Here is a 20345-nt window from a genome sequence, read left to right on the forward strand (position 1 = left end):
CGGAGGAGTGCGTCCAAATTACCAGCGAGTCTTTCCTCTTACCACTCAACCATTGGCTCAGCTCAGCCGTCGATGAACGAGTGGAAGCCCTTTGAGCGAACCATTCTCGTCTTCGCTCGACATACTCACGTGTGCTGCGATATGTCTCTTCAGTCACTAGAATTGCCCAACTCTGGGCTCAGATTTCGATTCGAAGACCAAGAGACTTGAAGGGAGATCTCAATGAACTTGAAAATGCGACGCTGGCCAATCTGTCTGTCCTTCTCGTCCTCCTCCTCTTTCCCTTATTCTCGCTCCGTTCCCTCGTTACCACCCCCATAAGAGGAGATGCCATAGACAGTCATAGTCGTGCTTGATGCTTGATCAGAGAGCAGCTGCTGGAAAAAGCGATCGATATTCCGTGGCTGGTTGGTCCATGGGACTCGATGTCAATAACAGAGTTCACAAAATCGACCCACTTGAACAGGGACGATCATCTTGAGGTCTGAAGGATGTTGAGTGTAAAACACCCATGTCGGACCCCGAGTTCGTCGTCGGTGTGTAAATGCGCCTTAGGGCAGAATAGCGCCATCGAGTGCGGTCCACCCTCTTCCAGCGAAATCGCGCTTCAGACCCTATCGGAATTGGAGGCTGCCAATAGCTTACCCGGGGCCAATAAGACGGTCAGGATCTCGTGGATCATTCTCAGTCGCTTGGGCGTCAACTATTTGGTGAATCCTTCCACATATTTGCATCTGACGATCTGTGCCAACCATCGAAAAGAGTATCTGGACTCCTGGCGTGTGGGTTGGTTTTGCCGATATCCTGCTCACCGTCAATTGAGTAGACAAAGCGATACCCACGGTTTGACAGCCGAGGACAGCGAACTGGTAAGTGATGCATTATCATTGGACTACGATTCCTGGACAATGTTGAGATCATGTTGAGGCACATGTTTATCATTTTGATTGTTTTGGTAGATCACGTTTATGATGGCGGTGAAGATCCTGCAAAAGACCCAAGAAGTGGTGCCCATAAGTGGTCGGATCTGTAAAGTGTGCAAGAGCCATTATGAGGAAGCCTATCCTACCAAAGCTGGGCAAAAAATGGTGATTGTCCTTTCTTCTAACAACTACGGTCGACCGGCCATAACGGCACCTTCCCCTTTTGGACCCCCAGAGGTGGACGAGCCACCCGTTCCGTCCGGAGAAGACCCGTTAGCGTTGTTCGTAGAGGAAGGCTTCCCCATGAAAACGGAAGTTTTAGATCCCGACGATCCCGACGATCCCGATTGCCCAATCATGCAGAACGAGTTGAATGACGAGGAATTCGAAGATTTGGTGGAAATCAAGGACGAAGTTATTGACCCCAAAGATATTGTCGAGCCACCCATTGTTCCTTTAGAAAGGGCCGGAACCCCGCCAACCATCGTAAGGGACGATCAGACCTTGTTGGAGGAGGATGGAGAATCACTCTTTTCCGAGGATAGCGACGACGATCGCACTTGGATGCCGGAAGTGACCAAAAGCCCGGTCACCAAGAAAGATCGCCCCGTCCGATCCAAGAAGCGGAAAGCATCTCAACCAGCAGAAACTAGGCCTGAGGGCGGTGTTTCAAAGCCAGGCTCTAGTCCAGCCCAACCTGGGAAAAAGGGGGAACAACATTATTTTTGTAAAATATGCAAGATTTCCTTCTTCAAACACACCTCATACAAGCAGCATATGCATTCCAGTCAAAAAGCCCACAAAGAAGCCCTGAACAAGGCTAAAGAGGACGAAGAAGAAGAGTTTGAATGCAGCGATTGCTGCATTGCCTTTCAGAACCGAGAAGCTCGTGCCAAACACATGAGTGTAGAACATGCGGGTGGGAAAGATCTGAACTATTGTCTCATTTGCGAAGTCCAACTTAAAAACGAATCTGCTTTCAAAAGTCACAATAGCAAAATGCATCTTGAAAGGTCTAAACGCATGTATTATTGTCGTGAGTGCGATGCCACCTTTCTCTGTAAGGTGCTTCATCAAACGCATATCAAAACTCATCGTTTGTGGTCGGGAGAAGCGCCTGGATTGCAATGTCAGGTTTGCGGTAAGGTGTTCATGAGCAAACAACTCGTCCAATTCCAACGCCATCAAGAAACTCACGATGCTGACACCGGTGAGGTAAGAGCGATCTTTTTACATGATATACGCATATATTTAAATATTCAGCATTTCAACATGACCAATTTCCCAAATAGGATTGTCCTTGTTCGGATTGTCGAGCGAAGAGTTCAAGTTCACCTCTCTCCAAGAAAAAGAAGGCCAATGAGAAAGCCGGATTAAAGGACAATCTCCTAGTCAAGATGCAATCCAAGTTTATCACTCAAGTTGAAGAGACTGACCCGGATGATGTGGAAATAGTAGTTCCTCAGGATAGCGATTTGGAAGTTCTCAAGGGAAAACTGCCATTCCAATGCGGCTTATGCCATTCCAGATACGATTCTGTAAAGGAGCTCGATAAACACGTTCAAATTTCTCATTCTAACAAAGCGAAAAGTTCGGAGAGCAAAGCGATCAACAAATCGGCGAAAGTAATTAAAGTCATTGGATCCACGCAAGAAGAAAACGACGCCAAGAGTGTAGGGAAGAAGACCAAAGTAACGAAACCATCGGAACGAAATTGGCAAGAGTGTGCGGACAGAAATTGGGCTGCCGAGTTTGGTTACGGCAAGTCCAGACTTTTAGCGCCCTCAGATTCGGACGGACTCCTATCAGCCATGAAAACCAAGTTCAAGCACGAAAATGGAGAAGAAGCGGAAGGAAAGGACGAGATTCCCGATGTGGGTGATGGATTCCAAATCTATCGGTCCAGGACCCTTAATGGCCGATCGAAAGCTTCGCCCCAAAAAACGCCGAGGACTCTCAGTGCTTCAAGTTTGTCTACGAGGAAACGAATCGAAGTGTTGATGAAAAAAGCACAGAGGATGCACGAAGAAAGAGAGAAAAAGCGGCGCAAGAAGGTCGGAAACCAAATTGAACCTGAAAAGAATTCCCCTGGCAACACAGACAAGAAATCCAAGGCGCCGGCTAGCCCCAAGAAGTCACCTAAATCTAAGAATACAAAGTCTAAAGCTAATAATGCAAAAACAAAGAAGCCCAGGCATCAGAAACCATCTGCCAAAGAGAAGCAAGTCAAGGAATCTCGCCCAAAGAAAAGAAAAACCCTAGTCGTTAATGAGTCAGACGCAAGTGCGAAGTCCTCTGAAGAAGGAGAAGCTTTGGAAGAAAATCTAGAGGAAGACCTCCTAGAAGAGGATGATGACGATTTCGTAGGGTTCGAGGACGAAGACGAAAGCCTTTTAATTCCCATGGTTAATGGTTGGGTTTGTGAAAAACAACCCGGGGATAATGGATACTTGACTAGCTTCTGGTCGCCTGATGGCGGCCATTTCACCTCGTTAGACTTGATTGCGGAGCACTTGAAAAAAATCAACTCGGAACTGAGCCTCACCGTTTTCGAAAAAGCTGTACAACGAGTACCCAAACACACCTCAAATCAACTCACTGATATTATGGACGAGATTGTTGATGAATTTCAAGACGACATTTCAGATTCGGAGATGGACGACGAAATCACGCTCAAAGTTCCAGTACAAAAGCGTAGCTAGCTTACAAGCCTCTCATATCGATTCGAAACACGTCTAGTTGTTGATGAATACCAATACATTGCCGTCTATTTTCGCACATTCTGAGGCGCTTTGATCAAATTGGTCTTGTGGTAATTGGTCTTCCGTTTCTTGGCATTGACCTCAAACCCAATGAAATCAGAACCGAACTCGGACAACTTCTTCTTTTTGGGCTGGGGAACCGCAGGCGGTTTAAAAACTCTTTCAAGGTTAGTGCGTTTTAGCAAAAGGTCGGAACTGGCTTCAACAATAGGCTCCGACTCTTCAACTAGTTCATTTGCTGGAGGCGGTACTTCAGTGGGCTGACTAGTCTCACTTGGGCCAAGTTGGGATTGGGGAAGCTTTTGACAAAGTTCGGCCCAGGGTCTGAGGAGACTTTGGCCAGATAACTGACTGAGACCGACTATCGAAGCCGAAAACCCGAAGGTGTCGTGGGTGAGTTTCATGAGTCTCTTCACAGCCGTCACTTTGACCTGACCATAAGTCAGAAGTAACGTTTGAACGGGATCAGGCAAAGCCACGGGATCGAAGAGAACCAGCTCGATCTGACCTCGAGTCAAATCTCGCAAACATTTCTTCAATCCCACGGACAGATGCGATTTCAAGGCCATGTTCTGGGTAGGCAAGGATCTCAATTTCTGGCGCTCCACTCGAAGTAAACGACACTTTTCTCGGGGATGAACTTCGGCTGGGAGAGCCATAGTGGTTAATAAATCTTCCTTGGATGGATTGGGAGGAAAAACGTGGGAGAAAGTTTGTGATACCAGTTGATGGATTTCTTGGGTTAAGGCATCCAAAGGCGTTGGCGCTTGACCTTGAAACGGATGACCCAGCACTTGTCGGACAATTTTCTTCTTAACGTTCTTGGCCATAATATTTGTCTTCAGTTAATCATTATATCCAAGACAATGAGTTCCTAAGCCTGAATGAGTATACTTTGTTAATTTTTCCCAAACATGTGCGTCATTGTTCAACTCATGTTGATGATAGGCTGACTTCAGGGCCTCATGTTTGGACAATGGGTGTCCCTAATCAGATTGATTGTACGACATGAATGATCTATAAAGGTAGGAAATGCCCTCAGCGAGACGGAAAGTAACTTCTGTGGATTACTCCGACCCAATTCTTCGCTTTTTAGGAGGAATTGGCTGACTTTAAATGATGGCAATTCAACAGATACTCGTCACGCTGGTGTGACTTCCGTTGTTGTGGTGCTTGTTGATGATTCCGAATCCAACAGAAACGTAAACAATCCTCAACACACATTGTCAGATCAAAACCAGGATCCTTCCTCACAGCCAGGTTAGTATTTCTCTCGCGATATCCTTGCGACCTACCACCACCCTCCTGATCCATCAGTCCATGAATCTCGAGCAGCATGGATGATGAGCAGGAGATCTACAAATTGTGGCGAATCCGGAAGACGGTGATGGCCTTATGCCACGATCGCGGCTATTTAGTAACCCAGGATGAGTTGGACCAGAGCATCGATCAGTTCAAGCAGCAATTCGGAGACAAGCCAAGTGAGAAGCAACCGTCGCGCAACGATTTGATCATCCTGGTGGCCCATAACGACGATCCCACCGATCAGATGTTCGTCTTTTTCCCCGAGGAGATCAAGATCGGCATTAAAACCATCCGGGCCTACTGCAAGCGTATGCAGGAAGAAAACATCACCCGAGCCATTATCGTGGTTCAAATGGGCATGACCCCGTCGGCCAAGCAATCCTTGGCCGATATGGCTCCCAAGTATATCTTGGAGCAGTTCCTCGAGTCGGAGCTGTTGATCAATATTACCGAACACGAGTTGGTACCGGAACACGTGGTCATGACGCCCGAGGAGAAGAAAGAGTTGCTCTTCAAATACAAACTCAAAGAGAACCAACTCATGCGGATTCAGGCCGGCGATCCCGTAGCTCGCTACTACGGGCTGAAACGCGGTCAAGTGATCAAGATCATTCGACCCTCGGTCACGGCCGGACGGTATATATCGTATCGTTTGGTGGTGTAAAATGGTGTTCAAGCTGGTGAAAAATAAATACGTGTACCATATCTATGAGTAGAAGGAATCAGGTGGATTATCTTTATTATTATTTGTTGAAACTCCGACTTTGTTCGTTTCGATTTGCATGATATAGTGTTATTCTAAGCACATAAAGATTCTATGGGGAGCTAGGGACGACAAAGATCAAGGGAGGAGGATCCTAGGCGAAGGAGGACGCGCGGTGTGGGGAATTTTAGTGAGAGGAAAACACATCTGGGCGTGTAAGGTCATTTCGGTGTGGCTCCCAAGTGTTCCGCAAAATCAGATTTGGGGAGCAAAAGAAAATACGTCGGGCCAAATTCAAGGCCTAAGTGGGTGGATTGACTGGAGAGTGTTGAACGAGGAGACGACCGGGATGGGTCACCCCCTCAGAAAGAGGTACAACCAAACACATTACGCACAAGCCATGTTTGAGAGGGTCAATGGGTGGGTGCATTGTCACTGTGCTTCAACCATTAAACTTCCTCGGCCTGAGCAAACTAGAGAAGATACACGTGGGAACCTTAAGCTTTGTATTCTTTGTGATATATCGTGCGGACCACGCGTGTCCTAACTCTTCTGGCCGGTGTAAAGCTCTTTCAGCGACTTGAGTTCCTCTATCAGGGCCTTGTTCTGGTTTTCTAATACTGCCACTCTGTTCTCGAGACATTTGATGTACTCTTTCTTCTTGTTCCGACACTCACGAGCGGCTTCCCGATTCTTCATGAGACGCACTTCGCGTTTTCGAGCTGCGTCCTGAGCTACCCGCGGGTGAGACCCGCTCGGACTGCCCATCACCGACACAATCTGCGGCGAGGATGCGGCCGAAGAGACTGCGCTCACAGAATTTTGGCTGGGCACGAACACGGTTTGTCCATTTTGAGTGGCGGTTGCGTACTGAATGACACTTCCCCCTGAGGGCGGACTAGCTCCGCCCGCGGCATTGCCTTCCAAAGCCGACACGATCTGATATTGTTGTCCATTGATGGTGATAGTTTGTACTGAATTACTGCCCTCCGAGGTGGACACCTCGGAGTTGGCCTCGCTCTTGGCCATATCCTCGGCGCCTTTGAGGTCGTTCAAGATCTTGTAATACGAGGGTTGGCGCACGAGGAGCTCACGTCGGAGCTGCTCCGGGATTTCAGAGGTGGACGGCTCGGTTTTAATAGCGGACAACAACTGAAGGGCCGAGACGGCGGCCACGTCACTATTGGCCGCTTCTAGAGCCGCGGTCGAGGCTGCGGACTCACTGGTCGAGTGCACCAACGACGACGACGACGACGTTGTCTCGGATTCACGAGGGACAATGTTCCGTATGGGCAGCTTCTTGGCCGCTGGACCACGGGTTCCTTTCCTCGCCGTTCTACTGGTCGACGAGGGCTCAGAGGACGAGCTCGAGGATGCCATGAATGGTTCCTCGAGGACCCGCGCGTCTCATGCCCCCAATCCAAGCGATGAACGGTCCCAACCCGCGGATGGAAGGCGAGGTCGGTGGTCCAGACTGGTGGGACCCGAAGATGAGGTGGGGATGATCTTGTTGTTATTATTATTGTGACGACGACGATGACGATGATGACGATGTTGATGATGATCTTCGGTCGGTTCCGCGGTTCGTCTGTGTGTGTGTGTGTAAGAGGGGAGAGGGGGGGCGGGTGCTCCTCCTCCTCCTCCTCCAATGGAAACGTCACTCACTCACTCAGTTATTGAGTGGCTCACTCGCTGGCTGGCTCAGGGCCCTAGACCGTTCCTTCCCCCGCCCGTACAGTCTCCTTCCACTTCATGAATCTCCTCAGATACCGAGCGTGCAGACCGTGCAGACATTGGCTGCTAGTAGCTAGCTAGGACTTGCTCTGTCCGTCACAGAGAGAACTTCGTCGAGGCAGTAAACCAGGGTCGCCGCCGTCTTGGATCGTCGTTGATGGTGGTTGTCGATGTTGCCTTCCTTCTCCGTTGCGTCGGTCGTCTTGTCTTCTGGCACGCTACTTGTACTCGATTCCCTGTGGTGGGACCATTGCAGTCTTGCCCATCGCTTCTGGGAGTTTAGGGCCATGCTCATCGCCATGTTGGGGCAGATTCTAAAATGATCGAACATTTCAAGCATATTTGAACTTACCTGCCAGGCTTGTCAAAGGTTGCTTATTTGTATGGAAATCCACATCTCCATAAATATACCAACTAGTGAGTAGCTATCCTACGTCAGTTTGACCAAGTTGGTGGCTAAAAGATTTATTTGGGGATGCTGCCTCTCTGCGAAACTGACCAATGGGCTAGCAGAACTGGCAGCCACTAGATGGAGGGTTAGTCACCGAGACATAATCATATATCTCGAATCAATGCACCAAATGTCCGAAAGAATTCCAGAGGTAGAATGTGATTAGACAGTGATATAATTGTTAGGCAGACGTTATCCTCCACCCCTTAGCGGTGCCACTTTTTTTAAACTTAACCTAACCTAACACGATATTAATGACCCTTAAGTCTGTATCTAAACCTTATACCAATTTGTCACAAATTTAAAAATGACAACCGCCAACAGTGTTGGAGAATAACGTTTGTCTAATTGTTACCGTCCTCAAATTTGGCTGGGTTTGTCAAGAGTTCACGGGATATGACCAAAAAGCAGAAAGTATGCCGTCTCATGGTTTAGAAAGAAAGCCGGGATTGAGCCCGTGGTTCCAAACCAATAACTCCATGTAACCATGAAAAGTATAAGACAATTCAATCCTGTTTCTGGTCCATTTATGAGTAGGGCTATTTCATTGGTTAAATGTAATACTTCAGTTTCTGGTAATCGCTCAACTCTAGACAAAGCAACAATCCTCACTTATTCAAGATGTTATGGGGGATTTAGTGAACCATGGTTTTGATAAAACGCATTGACTCAATGCATCCTGTAAAAAAATGACTTAGAATTACAACAAGGTCGGAAAATTTGAGTGAAACCAACCACTCTCTCAGGAAATATCAGAAGCATCACTAGTGTAGGCTGAGTCATCGCTTTCACTTTCCAATGTTTTCAGTGCCGCCGGTCTTGATCCTAACTAGAGCCCTATAATCCTAACTACCTATGAAGACTTATGAATAATGGCAGCAAGAGAAGGGCTTGCGACTTTCATGAGTTTTTCCTGAAATGGTTAGGATAAACGTTATTCTCCACCGATTAGTTGGCGGTGCTTATTTTTAAATTTGTGGCAAAATGTTAAAAGGTTTAGATAGAGACTTTAAGGGTTATCAATATCGTGTTAGGTTAAGTTGGGTTAGGTTAGGTAAGGTTAGATTAGGTTTGATTAGGTCAGGTTAAGATTTAAAAAAGTAGCACCGCCAACTAATCCGTGGAGAATAACGTTTACCAATGGTTAGATTCAGCCAAGACTCCAAGACTTAGCTATCAATCCTCAATGCCAGATATTTCATTTTTGATCCAACTTGAACATTGGCACCTTAAACCTTGAAACCTTGGAAATGCAATCATTGGTTTTCATTGGTGGAAATTGCCTGTTATCAGACCTGTGTTGTAATTGTAATTGGCCCTCTTAAGTCAAAGAAACACAAAAAATGCACTGCGGCAGCACTGATTTTAAGAGGAAGGAGAATTTAGACAAACATTGTCGCCACCTCCCACTTGCACTTGCTCTTCAAACCAATTGAATTTTCAACTATTGAGCAATTTGTGCTACAAAGCTCAAAAGTATGCCAATATTGGTGCTGTTCTGTTGATGTAATAATATCTTGGTTCAATATCAGAATACTGTTTGCTTCAAAAAGCATGTAAACTGAATTAAAAGACAAGTTTAGCCTATGCCCAGTGCAGGTTGGCTGTAATGTTTGTCTTAATTCTCCCTCCTCAGAATCAAGGTGGTTGCACTACATTTTTCTTGAATTTTCTTTACTTAACATGCCCTATTACGTTTTCATTCAATTGTAATTAATTTCATTGAGTAACAAGTAGTGTATATTATAATTTGCCAAGTATGCTATTCCTGTGATACTTTTCATGCCAAATTATCAAGCAATATTGATCAGAAGAATTAAGGTGGATCCGCATATCGTAAAATTAGAAGGTGTTTAGCTTGCTCAGGTCCAATTAGTTGCCACAAACCTGAGCCATTTAACATGATAAAATGCTCGAAAAATAAGAACAATGGCAAATTTGGAGTAAAGGTAAGTCAAATCTTTTTACTAAAAAGAGGTAGTGTGAAAGAAATAGTTCAGTATGATTCAATAATGGTATGAAAGTAATTGTAATTAAAATTGATTGCATTTGAAAATGAAGTAATTTTGTTTAACTTCATTTGAAAATGAAGCATTTGCAATTAATTACACTTGAAAATAAAGTAATTGCAATTTATTACATTTGAAAATGAAGTAATTGCAACAAATTGCATTTGAAAATGAAGTAACTGCAATTAATAGCATTTCAAAATGAAGTAATTGCAATTCATTACATCTGGAACAAACGCATTTGTTAATGTAATTGACACAGGTCTGCTTGTCAAGGTGGAAAATGAAACAGTGAGTGTTACATTTCAAGATGCAAATCATTGGTCTGCTTGTTCTTTGGATTTTTGAAAATTAATCAACTCTCATTACATTATTGATCAATTCATTTTATCCATTATCCATTCAGTTTACCTTTATAGTAATGGAATCTAATCATTTTGAAAAGAGTCAGTCACATCTAAAAGGAGCTAAAGGGAGCTTAATAAGAAGCTAACTTTTACATACTTTATTTTTGACCTTGAAAAAAAATCAACCTCTTTTGGCCTTTTGAGCCGTTAATTTAGTTTTGTGTCAAATTTGTATTTTTCTCCCTTATTTGCAATCATTTTTCACCTTTTCTACTCTTTTTTGGCTTTCTTTCTATTTTCCACCTTTTTAGGACAGTTTTTACATTTTGTTATCATTTGGGTTCTTTTCTATTTCCTTTAAAACTTGTAAAGAATGTAATCCCTGGAATAATTAAAATGTAAGCTTATAATTCATGTGGTTGTTGCCACTAAAACTTTATACACTATTTGGTCTCCCAACAAATTTGAAAATCCAATTCAACTGCCTTTTTCTTTTATTTGGAAAAGTCTGCAAAATGAGAGAGCTGCCCTTAAACTACATCTGCTGTCATGGGTTTCATCCAACTCAAAACCCAACACCAACACAACTTTTTCCCCTAAGTAACAATACTTTTTGCATTATTACAACATGTTTATGCATCTTTACACCATTTTTGCGCATCGTCATATCTCTTTTTTATGTTTAGCAACCTTTTTATGTTTTTTTTCAACTTTTTGCATTTTTTGCAACTAAAAAAAAAATTCTTTTAGATTTAGTCATGCCAAAAACAATTGAATATGAACTTTAAAGGTACTGCTAACTTTTCACATTGTCACTGATAACTTAGTGTCTCTCTAATTCCTTTTGGAATACATTTTTGAGACAACTGTACTTGGCATTGAACGGTATAAACCATTAAACATGGCACTACTCTATGCATTGAAGCGCCTTAGTCACTTATTACTAGTAAACTGCAAGAGAACAATGTGGCAACAACATTTTATTGAGACTTACATCACTACCGTGATTCTAACGGTATATGACTCTTTAGCTTTGGGGAATTAATAACAAAAAGTCCAAGGTGGATTCAATCTGTCATAAGTAGACCTCCAAAAATAGTTCCCTTTAAGCCTTGCTGGATCCTCTTTTAATATCTGTGTAAATTTAGAGACCGGTGATTTTTATTTTACCATTGAGGATAAATTCCAAATGGTCGTCAAAACTAGTTTTCCTCACACCAACAATTTTTCACGTTAGGTTAACAGGTGCTCAAACCAACCATTTAAGACTCTGCAATGTTGAGCAGTAAGTAAAGCGACTTGTGGTAAAGAGTCTTTATTAAAAGGAAACTAGTTTGACACCTTTCTGGAATTTACACTCAATGGAAAGAAAAAACATATTTTACCGGTCTCTAAACTGACGCTTACGGGCCTGACTAGAGCTGTGCACCAATTGGATCCGACTTTTCGACCATTATGATAACAGAACTATATTCAATAGTACAACAATTGAAGCATATGAAATAAAGACAAGTTATGATATTGTATTAGTGTTATAAAAAAATGAGATCATTGCAACAGGAAAATTACATTTTGACTAAGACAACTTCACTCAATTTCGTCGTTTTAAAACGTTTTAGTGGCAAAAAAGAACATTTAGTTAAAGTTAAATGAGTTCTTTTAAAGTCAATTGGGTGAGCAAATCAGATTTGGATCACATGTTGCAAAATATTTCGGATTATGGTCTGATTCGGATTGAGATTAGGATCAGAGAAAAATTTCGGAGTTAGAGTCGGATTCAGATTGAGCAGAGACTTTCGGATTCGGATTCGGTCCGATTGGGAAAAAAATCTCGGATTCGGATTACAAAAAATCACTTCGGATCGGATTTGGAGACCCTGACGGATCCAATGCACACCTCTAGTCCTGTCCGGCCTTCTTCGTTTGTTGACATCGTACAGTCTTGGCATCGAACTTGAGGTGATGGGTCATCTCGCAGAGAGCTCTTCACGTCTTGACTATATTGTAAGAACGGACGCATTTATGGAAAGATTAATAGTAAAGAAAGTACTTGAAATTTTAACTGCTTCAATAGAAACACAAAAAATCTCTCTATCTCCTTTAAAACTCGAGATATTAAGCCATACAGGTTTCAGTAAATCATTTGCCTTGACCCAATCTCTACCAACAGCGGTGTGAGCGGTGCACTTTTAATACTAGTTGGTTGGATGCGTAAAACTAACTATAATATGTAATTTTGGCTGCATAGTTCTTGATTTTTTAAGTAAAACAAGTCAGAACTGATGAGCAAAACCAAGGCAAATCAAAAGGAACAGGGTACAAAAACATTTCTGTCATGACCAGACCTCGAAAAAAGAAATTCAAACCTGAATGAACTTTGGATTTTTTTAAAGCCAAATTTCCAATTTTTTCGCCTTTTTTAGCCATTTTCCTCTTTCTTCACCTCCTTATGACCTGTTTCTCACTGTTTTTGGAATTCAAGGATGAGTTTTGCCCCTTTATTGTCATTTGGGTCCCTATTTCCTTCTTTTTCAACTTATTGTTCCTTGTTTGGGACCTTTTTTAAACTTCTATTCAGCATGGATCAGATGAAGGATTCAATCTTTTGCCAGAAACTTTAGTATTGTTTTTTAGGTTTGGGTTTTCACTGGTTTTACTAATCACCACAAAGAATGTACGCCCTTGCATGGTGACAGGACGACTCAACCCAGACGACAACTCGACCCACTGGACAACTCAACCCAGCAGAAAATTCGATTTATGGAACAAAACTACATCTTGTTGAGGTAACATTCTATTTGCTTGCAAACATGTGAGCATCACTAAGGCATTGAATTAAAAATCAAGTTTATTGAAATCATTATCAGACTTGATTTTCACACCTTGATTGATGTAAACATGACTTGTTTTTAACAATCAAATGATGACACGTGTGAAACCTTTCAAATCTTGATATCACAGTTTAAATTTTGACTCATGAATTTGAACTATTTGTAAGCCGACATATTCTGTACTGGGTCAAGTTATCGGCTGGGCCAAGTTGTCGACTGGGTAGAGTTGTTTGCTGGGTCAAGTTGTCCGCTGGGGCAAGTTGTCCTTGAATCCCCTGGCACAACCAAATGAAAGATCATGATTTGTCTAGCTGTTGCCATTAAAACTTTAAACAATATTTGGTCTATCAAATTTAACTCCCTTGATTTGGTTTGGGAAAATCTGCAAAAAAAGAGAAAGATTGCAATTGAGCTACATCTGTTGTTATTGGTTGATTGACCCAACCCACTTTTATTTTGTGAACAAAAGCAACGTCAGCACCATGCTCCAGAAGAGAGCCAATTATTTACCATGACAGCTGTGTCAATTAAAAATGTGTCAAACATTGCCAGGAAAAAATGTTAATGTCTAGCCTAGTAAATTTTCAAAACTTGCTTTTGTGTTTTATCAACTTTTTTGCATTTTTCTCAACTTCAAAATAATTTCAACTAAACAGGCATATTTTTGTAGGTATAGCGCCCTGAATTAGAAGAGTACAACAGTGAGGTCAGCACACCATAACCGTTGAATTTTGAATCTTCAATTAAATTCCAAGACAATGAGTTCACATGGGTCCCAGATCTAAACCAAACACATTTTTGTAAATGTGTGTGCCTTGAGGATGATTTCTAAGGCTTAAGTTACTCTTCAAGCATCATTAACGCTCAGGCACCCCTTAAATGTACTTTGAACATTTTAAACACTACTTTTTAAGCCACATTTATGTTTTCTATTGAAAAATGAATAATTTAGAATCTGGTGTTGCTGTGATTGCAGTTAATGATGCCTAAAGAGTAACTTAAGCCTTTGAACTAACCCTTAAGACACCAACATATACATAGTCAATTTGTGGTGTTGGAGATTGTGCAGAGGATTTCCTCCTACACAATGTTACATTACCATGATTAGTTATTTTTGCTGCTAAAGCCCCAAAATTGAACTCAAAAAGTCCGTACTTACTGTCTTTTGGTCACATCTAGAAAAAGTCTGTTTGTTCAAGAATTTGAGGTTTTTATGTTTGAAGATCTTTTGACAATTCCTGGTATGATTCTGTGCCAGCCCCATATTTAATAATATTACATCCAACACAGTCCTTGCATTTGATAGTATTTCCATACCATACAGAAATATAAACACATATACAGATAAACTGTGACAAATTATTGAAAATACATGTTTTTCATTTTTTTGTTCACATATTTTGATCTTTGATTGAACTAACATGCGATTAAAAAGCTCTACTACAACTGACCATATAAGCATCTTGTAGCTGGAAGACATTCTATGCATTTTAAACCAAATTTGAGAAAAAGGAAGGTATAATCCTTGATTGGTTCAACTAGATTAGTAGTTGTTTAAGTTTTGGACGCTAAAATACATGTAAAAGAATGGCTTTCTAAATATTGATGAAATTGATTATTAGAGCATGGAAAAAGTGTATCAGAAGTGTTATAAAATTGTTCAATGCTAAAAGCACACCCCGTATTCCGATCCAAAGAAGGACATTTTCAAATTAGGTGAAAATCGCAAATGCCCACTCTATTCAAAATTCCTGTCTCTAATTTGTCGCAGGAAGAGCTAATTAGGTTGTTGTAAGATATTCAGGATTTTTGATGATCAATATTTTTGAAAATCTCCCTGATCAATTTCGCATCATAATCCAGGATTTTTGGACACCCCAATCTGTCAGATGAGTGCTACCATACATTGCGTCTTTGGTGTTGTTTGGGCAAAAGTCTTTTGTGTTGCGTGTGAGAATTTTGATGCTCAAATATCATTTTCCACATCTGAAGTATACAATAACAGAAGTTGAAATATGCACAAGAGTATTTACTTCCAATATTTCATATATATGGCAACCACCCATGGAATAACTTAGTTTGTACATCTCTTCTTGTTTGATCATTTGGTAACACTAGATCAGATATCATGACGTCACAACTTATTGATATCACAAGACTCTGAGTCGGCCATTGCTAGTGCAAAAACGATTGACACTGGTTCAGGAAATCATTGAAAACGAAAACAAGTGGATAATGTTGGTGCTTAGTTTGGCTGAAATTTGATACTTAATACGTGTAGTGTAGTGAAAAGCAAATCGAAAACTGAAAGGACACTGTGGAAGATCGCGTCAAAATCGTCAACACCATTCAAAAATTGCGGTGGATGAACATTGAAAGTTCTGTGTCAAAACTGCAATCTAATGAAGTATTCAAATGGCATCAACATGAAGCTCTTCTTTCTTAATGTTTTTCAACAGAAGAGAGCCATTCCTCCAAACAGAGATCAAAGTTGATCCTCGAACTATTGTTAATATGCTGGAATCATTAAATATCAAGATAATCAACAACCAAGCAACACCAAAAACCTCAACCATGTGTCAAATTGAACTTATACCTTGTGCTGTTTTGATAATTACAACTTAATTGAACTAGACAATTAGGCTTCATTGAGCCCATGTAATACTCACTAACCCAAGAATGTGTACCTGTCACATGTATAAACAAGAGCAACAAATATATTTAAGATACATTGAAGTGTTTTGGTCTGTGTATTAAGAACATAATAACATCGTAAACAATATTAAGGAAAAAACTTTGTCATGATTAATTCAAGTCGAGAATTGAACGATTATTGGGAGCTTCTCAGTCTGATTGAGCCCTGTAACAACATTTGGAGACACACATTGTTTAATTGCATTAAAGTTCTTGCTCAGCTGATTGACTCTTCCCGTGGACCAAAATGACAATTCAAAGAACCAATTGGGCTTTTGGGAAGGATGCTTGGGCGCAGATTTTGACCACTTTGACGGGCTCTTTTACAATGTTCCACACTGTCTTTTCAGTTTTCGATTTGCTTTTTAAAACACTACACGTCTGAAGTATCAAATTTCAGCCAAACAAAGCACCAACATTACCCACTTGTTCTCTTTTTCGATGATTTCTTGAACCAGTGTCAAACGCTTTTGCACTAGCAATGGCCGACTCAGAGACTGTTTCATATCAATAAGTTGTGACGTCACGATATCAGATTAAGTGTTACCAAATAATCAAACAAGAAGTAATGTACACACAAAGTTATTCCATGGGTGGTTGCCATATATATGAAATATTGGAAGTAAATACTCTTGTGCATATTTCAACTTCTGTTATTGTATACTTCAGATGTGGAAATGAATTTTGAGCATCAAAATTCTCACACGCAACACAAAAGACTTTTGCCCAAACAACACCAAAGACGCAATGTATGGTAGCACTCATCTGACAGATCGGGGTGTCCAAAAATCCCGGATTATGAATGCCGAAATTGATCAGGGACGATTACCAAAAATGTTTGATCATCAAAAATCCTAAATATCTTACAACAACCTAATTAGCTCTTCCTGCGACAAATTAGAGACAGGAATTTGGGAATAGAGTGGGCATTTGCAATTTTCACCTAATTTGAAAATGTCCTTCTTTGGATCGGAATACGGGGTGAGCACCTTTAAGCCCTCAAAAATCCAAGGTAGTTTGAACAATGAAGTCCACCTCTCTTCTTTCTTGGGCTCCTTCATTGTTGAGTTTGCTTTCCTCTAATAATCGGAGGGAATAGGGGATGTCAAGTAAAGGAAATTCAAGGAAAAATGTGGTCCGGCACCCTGATTTTGGGCATTTTGGGGAGAGAGAATTAAGACAAATATCACAGTAAACTCGCACCATTTGCCCATTTAATTTTCAATAATTGAGTGATTTTAAGCAAGTTGCGTTACAAAACCCTACTAAATGAGCATGTTTGGTGTTAATCAGTGAACGCACTATCAAATTGGCTCAATACCACAATGCTAATTGCCTGGACAAGCATGTAAAATGGAAAAAATGTCAAAATGTCAGTTGTCCATGAACGCGTTTACTTGACTAGCCCTATACATAGACATGATTGATCTGTTAGCATCTTTCAAGTCAGACAAGGGCAAATTTTTAATTAGCATTCCAGATCAACCCTACATTTAAGGACTAGCTCAGTCTGTAAACTCATATTTGTTGGTAGACCAAATATCATATAAAGATTAGAAGGTAGTAGATAAACGAATTCTGACCTTTCATTTTGATAGTGCTGGGGATTAAATTCCCTGTAGCAGTTAGAAAAGCCTGTGAAAAAACAAAGCAAAAAAGTATCTAGCAACAAATTCATGTATAAGAACAATAGAAACCATAGCTTTGTTGAAGTGCAAGGGTTTTTGGTATCACTTTTGCAAATGAAAAATGTTGTTCTAAGATTGCAGTGTGAGTATTCATTCAAACATGTGGAATTTCCTAGTGGTGCAGTATTATGAAAGAATGACAAGGTTATTTTGCTGAATTTTATATATGCTTATGACTATATTATAGGATTCATATGTTGTGCTTCCATTCTTATTCTGTATAATACTTCACAAGTGCTCTATAATCTCTATCAAAAGTCAACCTTTACATGTGAGAAAGTGAAGCTCTCTTGTTTTATGCTTTCCATGACGCAACTAATATGAGAGGTTGTGGACAGCCAGCTAATGAATAATACCACCAATATTAGGAAAGAAGAAAGAAGCAAGGTTGTAATGTTGCAAATAGAAATACAAAGAGTGCTAATAGAGAAAAAATGCGAAGGCAGCAGTGAAGAAAAATGTATTTGAGTAGCTCTCCTTTATTATGACAGGGAATAAAACCTTGAAAAGAAAAAATCAGGCATATGCATCTGAATGATCTGGCTTGAGTTGGATTTTAGAACCTTGAGGAAAGTTGCAAAATTTCATTTGGGTCTTGCAGCACAACAATATACCCAAAAAAGTATTGATGAAACTTAACTTAGATTTTTCTTAGTTTTTTCATCAAATGCATTTCAAGTCTCTTTTCATATCTTTAATACTTGATTTGTCTTCGGCATATCATTGATTTTCTGTTAATGATTTGTATCAATGGTTTATCGTTTTCTACAAATTATCCAATTCTTACTTTCCTCTTTGTTTTTCTTGTTCTGCTGAAAAGATTTAAGAACCAAGGATCTACACCCTTTCTCTTCATTATGAGCTACTCATAAATAGGGGTCGGAAAGATAATTGAAGGTTGAATTATGTTTTAAACTATTTTGGTCGTTTTGGGGCAAAAACACTTTTTCACAAATTTTAATTCTGGGTGGAAAGAAATTCAGGGATACCTTTTCTCTGCCTGATAATGTTTGTCCTGTTCAAAGATTTGCTTGACATTAGCTTTCCTTCAGAAGAACTGTTGAACACCTAAAGTAATGCCATACTGCAAATGATCTAATTTGAGCCGAAATGTGATTGTTTGCCGCAAAAACAATGTTCGAAAATGGAAGGCAACACAGTCTTGAGGTCCTAAGCAAAACCAACACCAAGGGCCTGCTGATGATCGACAAGAGGCCGGGCGAAAGTGGGTGAGCCTTTCGATGTCCATCATCAACCCATTGGGGGTGAGTAGAGAACGTTATGCAAGAACGGTGGATCCCTTAACAACATGCCAAACCAAGGGCAAACATCTGGGGTTACAAGAGTCAGTCTTTAGATGACCAAAAGTCAGAGGGTAACCAATGTCCTTTCGACTAAAATTGGATCATTCACAGTTTAATGTTAGGTTTTTCAATAGTCCTTTTTAAGAGTAATTTGAGACTCTACATGCCGAGGGTGTGGGTAAGGATTTTAAGAAGGCGTCTTGAACAAAGTATTTCATCTAAAAATCAAAGATGAAAACATTTATGATTGCCTCGTATTTGTTGTTACCATTTTAAATGAATTCCTTTATTTTTATCATCTCTTCCTAAGAATGTGCGTGTGTATCGATTGACATTGCTAGGTAACTGAGGGTGTATTTTATTTCTTCTATGACCAATACCATAAGTTATTTTTTGTATTGAATTGCTTTATATTATGACCCTTTGATGGAATTGGTGTGAGAGACGACTCTTCTATTTTGTCCCAGACCATGATTTCAGGATGTTTTTCACTGAGGATTTTTCATGGAAATTAATTTTTTGGTTAATGCAAAGGCAAGGCTAAAACCAAAGAGCAAGAAACCCTTTTAAAACAATATTCAATCAAATTTAAACTTTAAACGTTTTACACCGTTTTAATACTAGATTTTTACATTTTCGGAACTTATTTTGGCTGATTTTCATAACTTAAAAACTATTTTGACCAAAATAACAAACTATTTTTCCGACCCCTACTCATAAACATACAAGGGAGGCCCATCTACTGACGACCTTGAGACAAGAGGGAAAGCAGAGTATATACGCGACAGGGTGTGCAGATTAACCATGATGACGCCCATCTTTTCAGCAACATCAGACGCCTTTTCGACAATACAACCATCGCACTACAGTCCCAACACCCACCCTCCCTACATTGGAGAGCAAATCTTCATCACATTAAAAGCTTGTAATCGCCTTTTCCTGAAAATGCGGCAGCCATATGATGTCCAAAGATCATGGGTCGGTCTCCATTTTGGCAAAGGTCACGGCATTACATCGTGTACCCTTCATGAGCGACGAACCAGCGGACCGCCGGGAAAGAGAGAAGCTAGTAAGAACAATTTACCAGGAACGGCATCTGAATCACCAATTTCGGTCAGCCCTGTTGCTCGATCCCAACATACGAACTCTCGGGCCAAACCCTTGCTAAATACCCCAAGCCTCGGCCGAGAACTTCGGCTAAACTGGCTTATGGCGCTCTCCAAGTGCCATTTCAGCCTCAAATCCCCTAAAAATGCGCCAATCCCCACGTACTGACTCGCTCAAGTTGGCTGGTTTGCAAATCGACACACCGGCAGGTCTGAGAAACGCTGTGAATGGGCTCAAAGCTCCTAAAGACGAGAAGAGAGAGGAACGAACTCGCCGGAAAACATTGGGAAAAAATCTATGAGTACGACGACCACATTTTCTTGGGCAGCCAGCAGCACTGGCCATGAGCGGAGAGTGACTGACCAGCGATCAAGGCTGCTCGTCTGTGGCCCCGGCCCCTGTTCTCCTTGCGCCGTCGCCATCAGTTGAAGGGATCGACCCAGTGACCGATCGAGTATACGCCGATCCCAAGAACTGAAATCGACCT

General features: G+C 41.1%; 3 protein-coding genes and 1 long non-coding RNA gene across 5 annotated transcripts; 3 read left to right on the top strand and 1 right to left on the bottom strand.

The window, feature by feature from the left end:
* Positions 1–9: 9 nt before the first annotated feature.
* Positions 10–3635, top strand: LOC131888361 (uncharacterized). Its single transcript, XM_059237202.1, has 3 exons — positions 10–869; positions 960–2138; positions 2216–3635. Exons 1-3 carry the CDS (start codon positions 492–494, stop codon positions 3623–3625), a joined length of 2967 nt encoding a protein of 988 aa, XP_059093185.1. The 5' UTR covers positions 10–491; the 3' UTR covers positions 3626–3635.
* A 1193-nt stretch (positions 3636–4828) lies between these two features.
* On the top strand, positions 4829–5712 carry LOC131888380 (DNA-directed RNA polymerases I, II, and III subunit RPABC1-like). 2 transcript variants are annotated; one of them, XM_059237222.1, is made up of 2 exons: positions 4829–4945; positions 5003–5712. In XM_059237222.1, the coding sequence occupies exon 2, from the start codon at positions 5022–5024 to the stop codon at positions 5652–5654; it is 633 nt and encodes a 210-aa protein (XP_059093205.1). In that variant the 5' UTR covers positions 4829–4945; positions 5003–5021; the 3' UTR covers positions 5655–5712. The 2 variants fall into 2 exon arrangements, with proteins under 2 accessions (XP_059093205.1, XP_059093206.1); XM_059237223.1 differs by having other exon boundaries at positions 4860–4945; positions 5021–5712.
* LOC131888375 (cyclic AMP-responsive element-binding protein 1-like) lies at positions 5713–7631 on the bottom strand. The gene has a single exon (XM_059237216.1). It carries the CDS (start codon positions 7071–7073, stop codon positions 6237–6239), a length of 837 nt encoding a protein of 278 aa, XP_059093199.1. The 5' UTR covers positions 7074–7631; the 3' UTR covers positions 5713–6236.
* Positions 7632–12170: 4539 nt separating this feature from the next.
* On the top strand, positions 12171–20339 carry LOC131888385 (uncharacterized). Its single transcript, XR_009374098.1, has 3 exons — positions 12171–12238; positions 12869–13020; positions 19578–20339. It is a non-coding gene; the product is annotated as an uncharacterized LOC131888385 (long non-coding RNA).
* The last annotated feature ends 6 nt before the right edge of the window (positions 20340–20345 follow it).

This window comes from Tigriopus californicus, chromosome 10, assembly GCF_007210705.1.
Source record: "Tigriopus californicus strain San Diego chromosome 10, Tcal_SD_v2.1, whole genome shotgun sequence".
In the NCBI taxonomy this organism is placed as follows: Eukaryota; Metazoa; Arthropoda; class Copepoda; order Harpacticoida; family Harpacticidae; genus Tigriopus; species Tigriopus californicus.

Coding starts and splice junctions, on each gene's coding strand:
- LOC131888361 (XM_059237202.1), top strand. CDS start 492: ATGTTGAGTGTAAAACACCCATGTCGGACCCCGAGTTCGTCGTCGGTG. Junction 870..959: donor CAGCCGAGGACAGCGAACTG/GTAAGTGATGCA, acceptor TTGTTTTGGTAG/ATCACGTTTATGATGGCGGT. Junction 2,139..2,215: donor ACGATGCTGACACCGGTGAG/GTAAGAGCGATC, acceptor TTTCCCAAATAG/GATTGTCCTTGTTCGGATTG.
- LOC131888380 (XM_059237222.1), top strand. CDS start 5,022: ATGGATGATGAGCAGGAGATCTACAAATTGTGGCGAATCCGGAAGACG.
- LOC131888375 (XM_059237216.1), bottom strand. CDS start 7,073: ATGGCATCCTCGAGCTCGTCCTCTGAGCCCTCGTCGACCAGTAGAACG.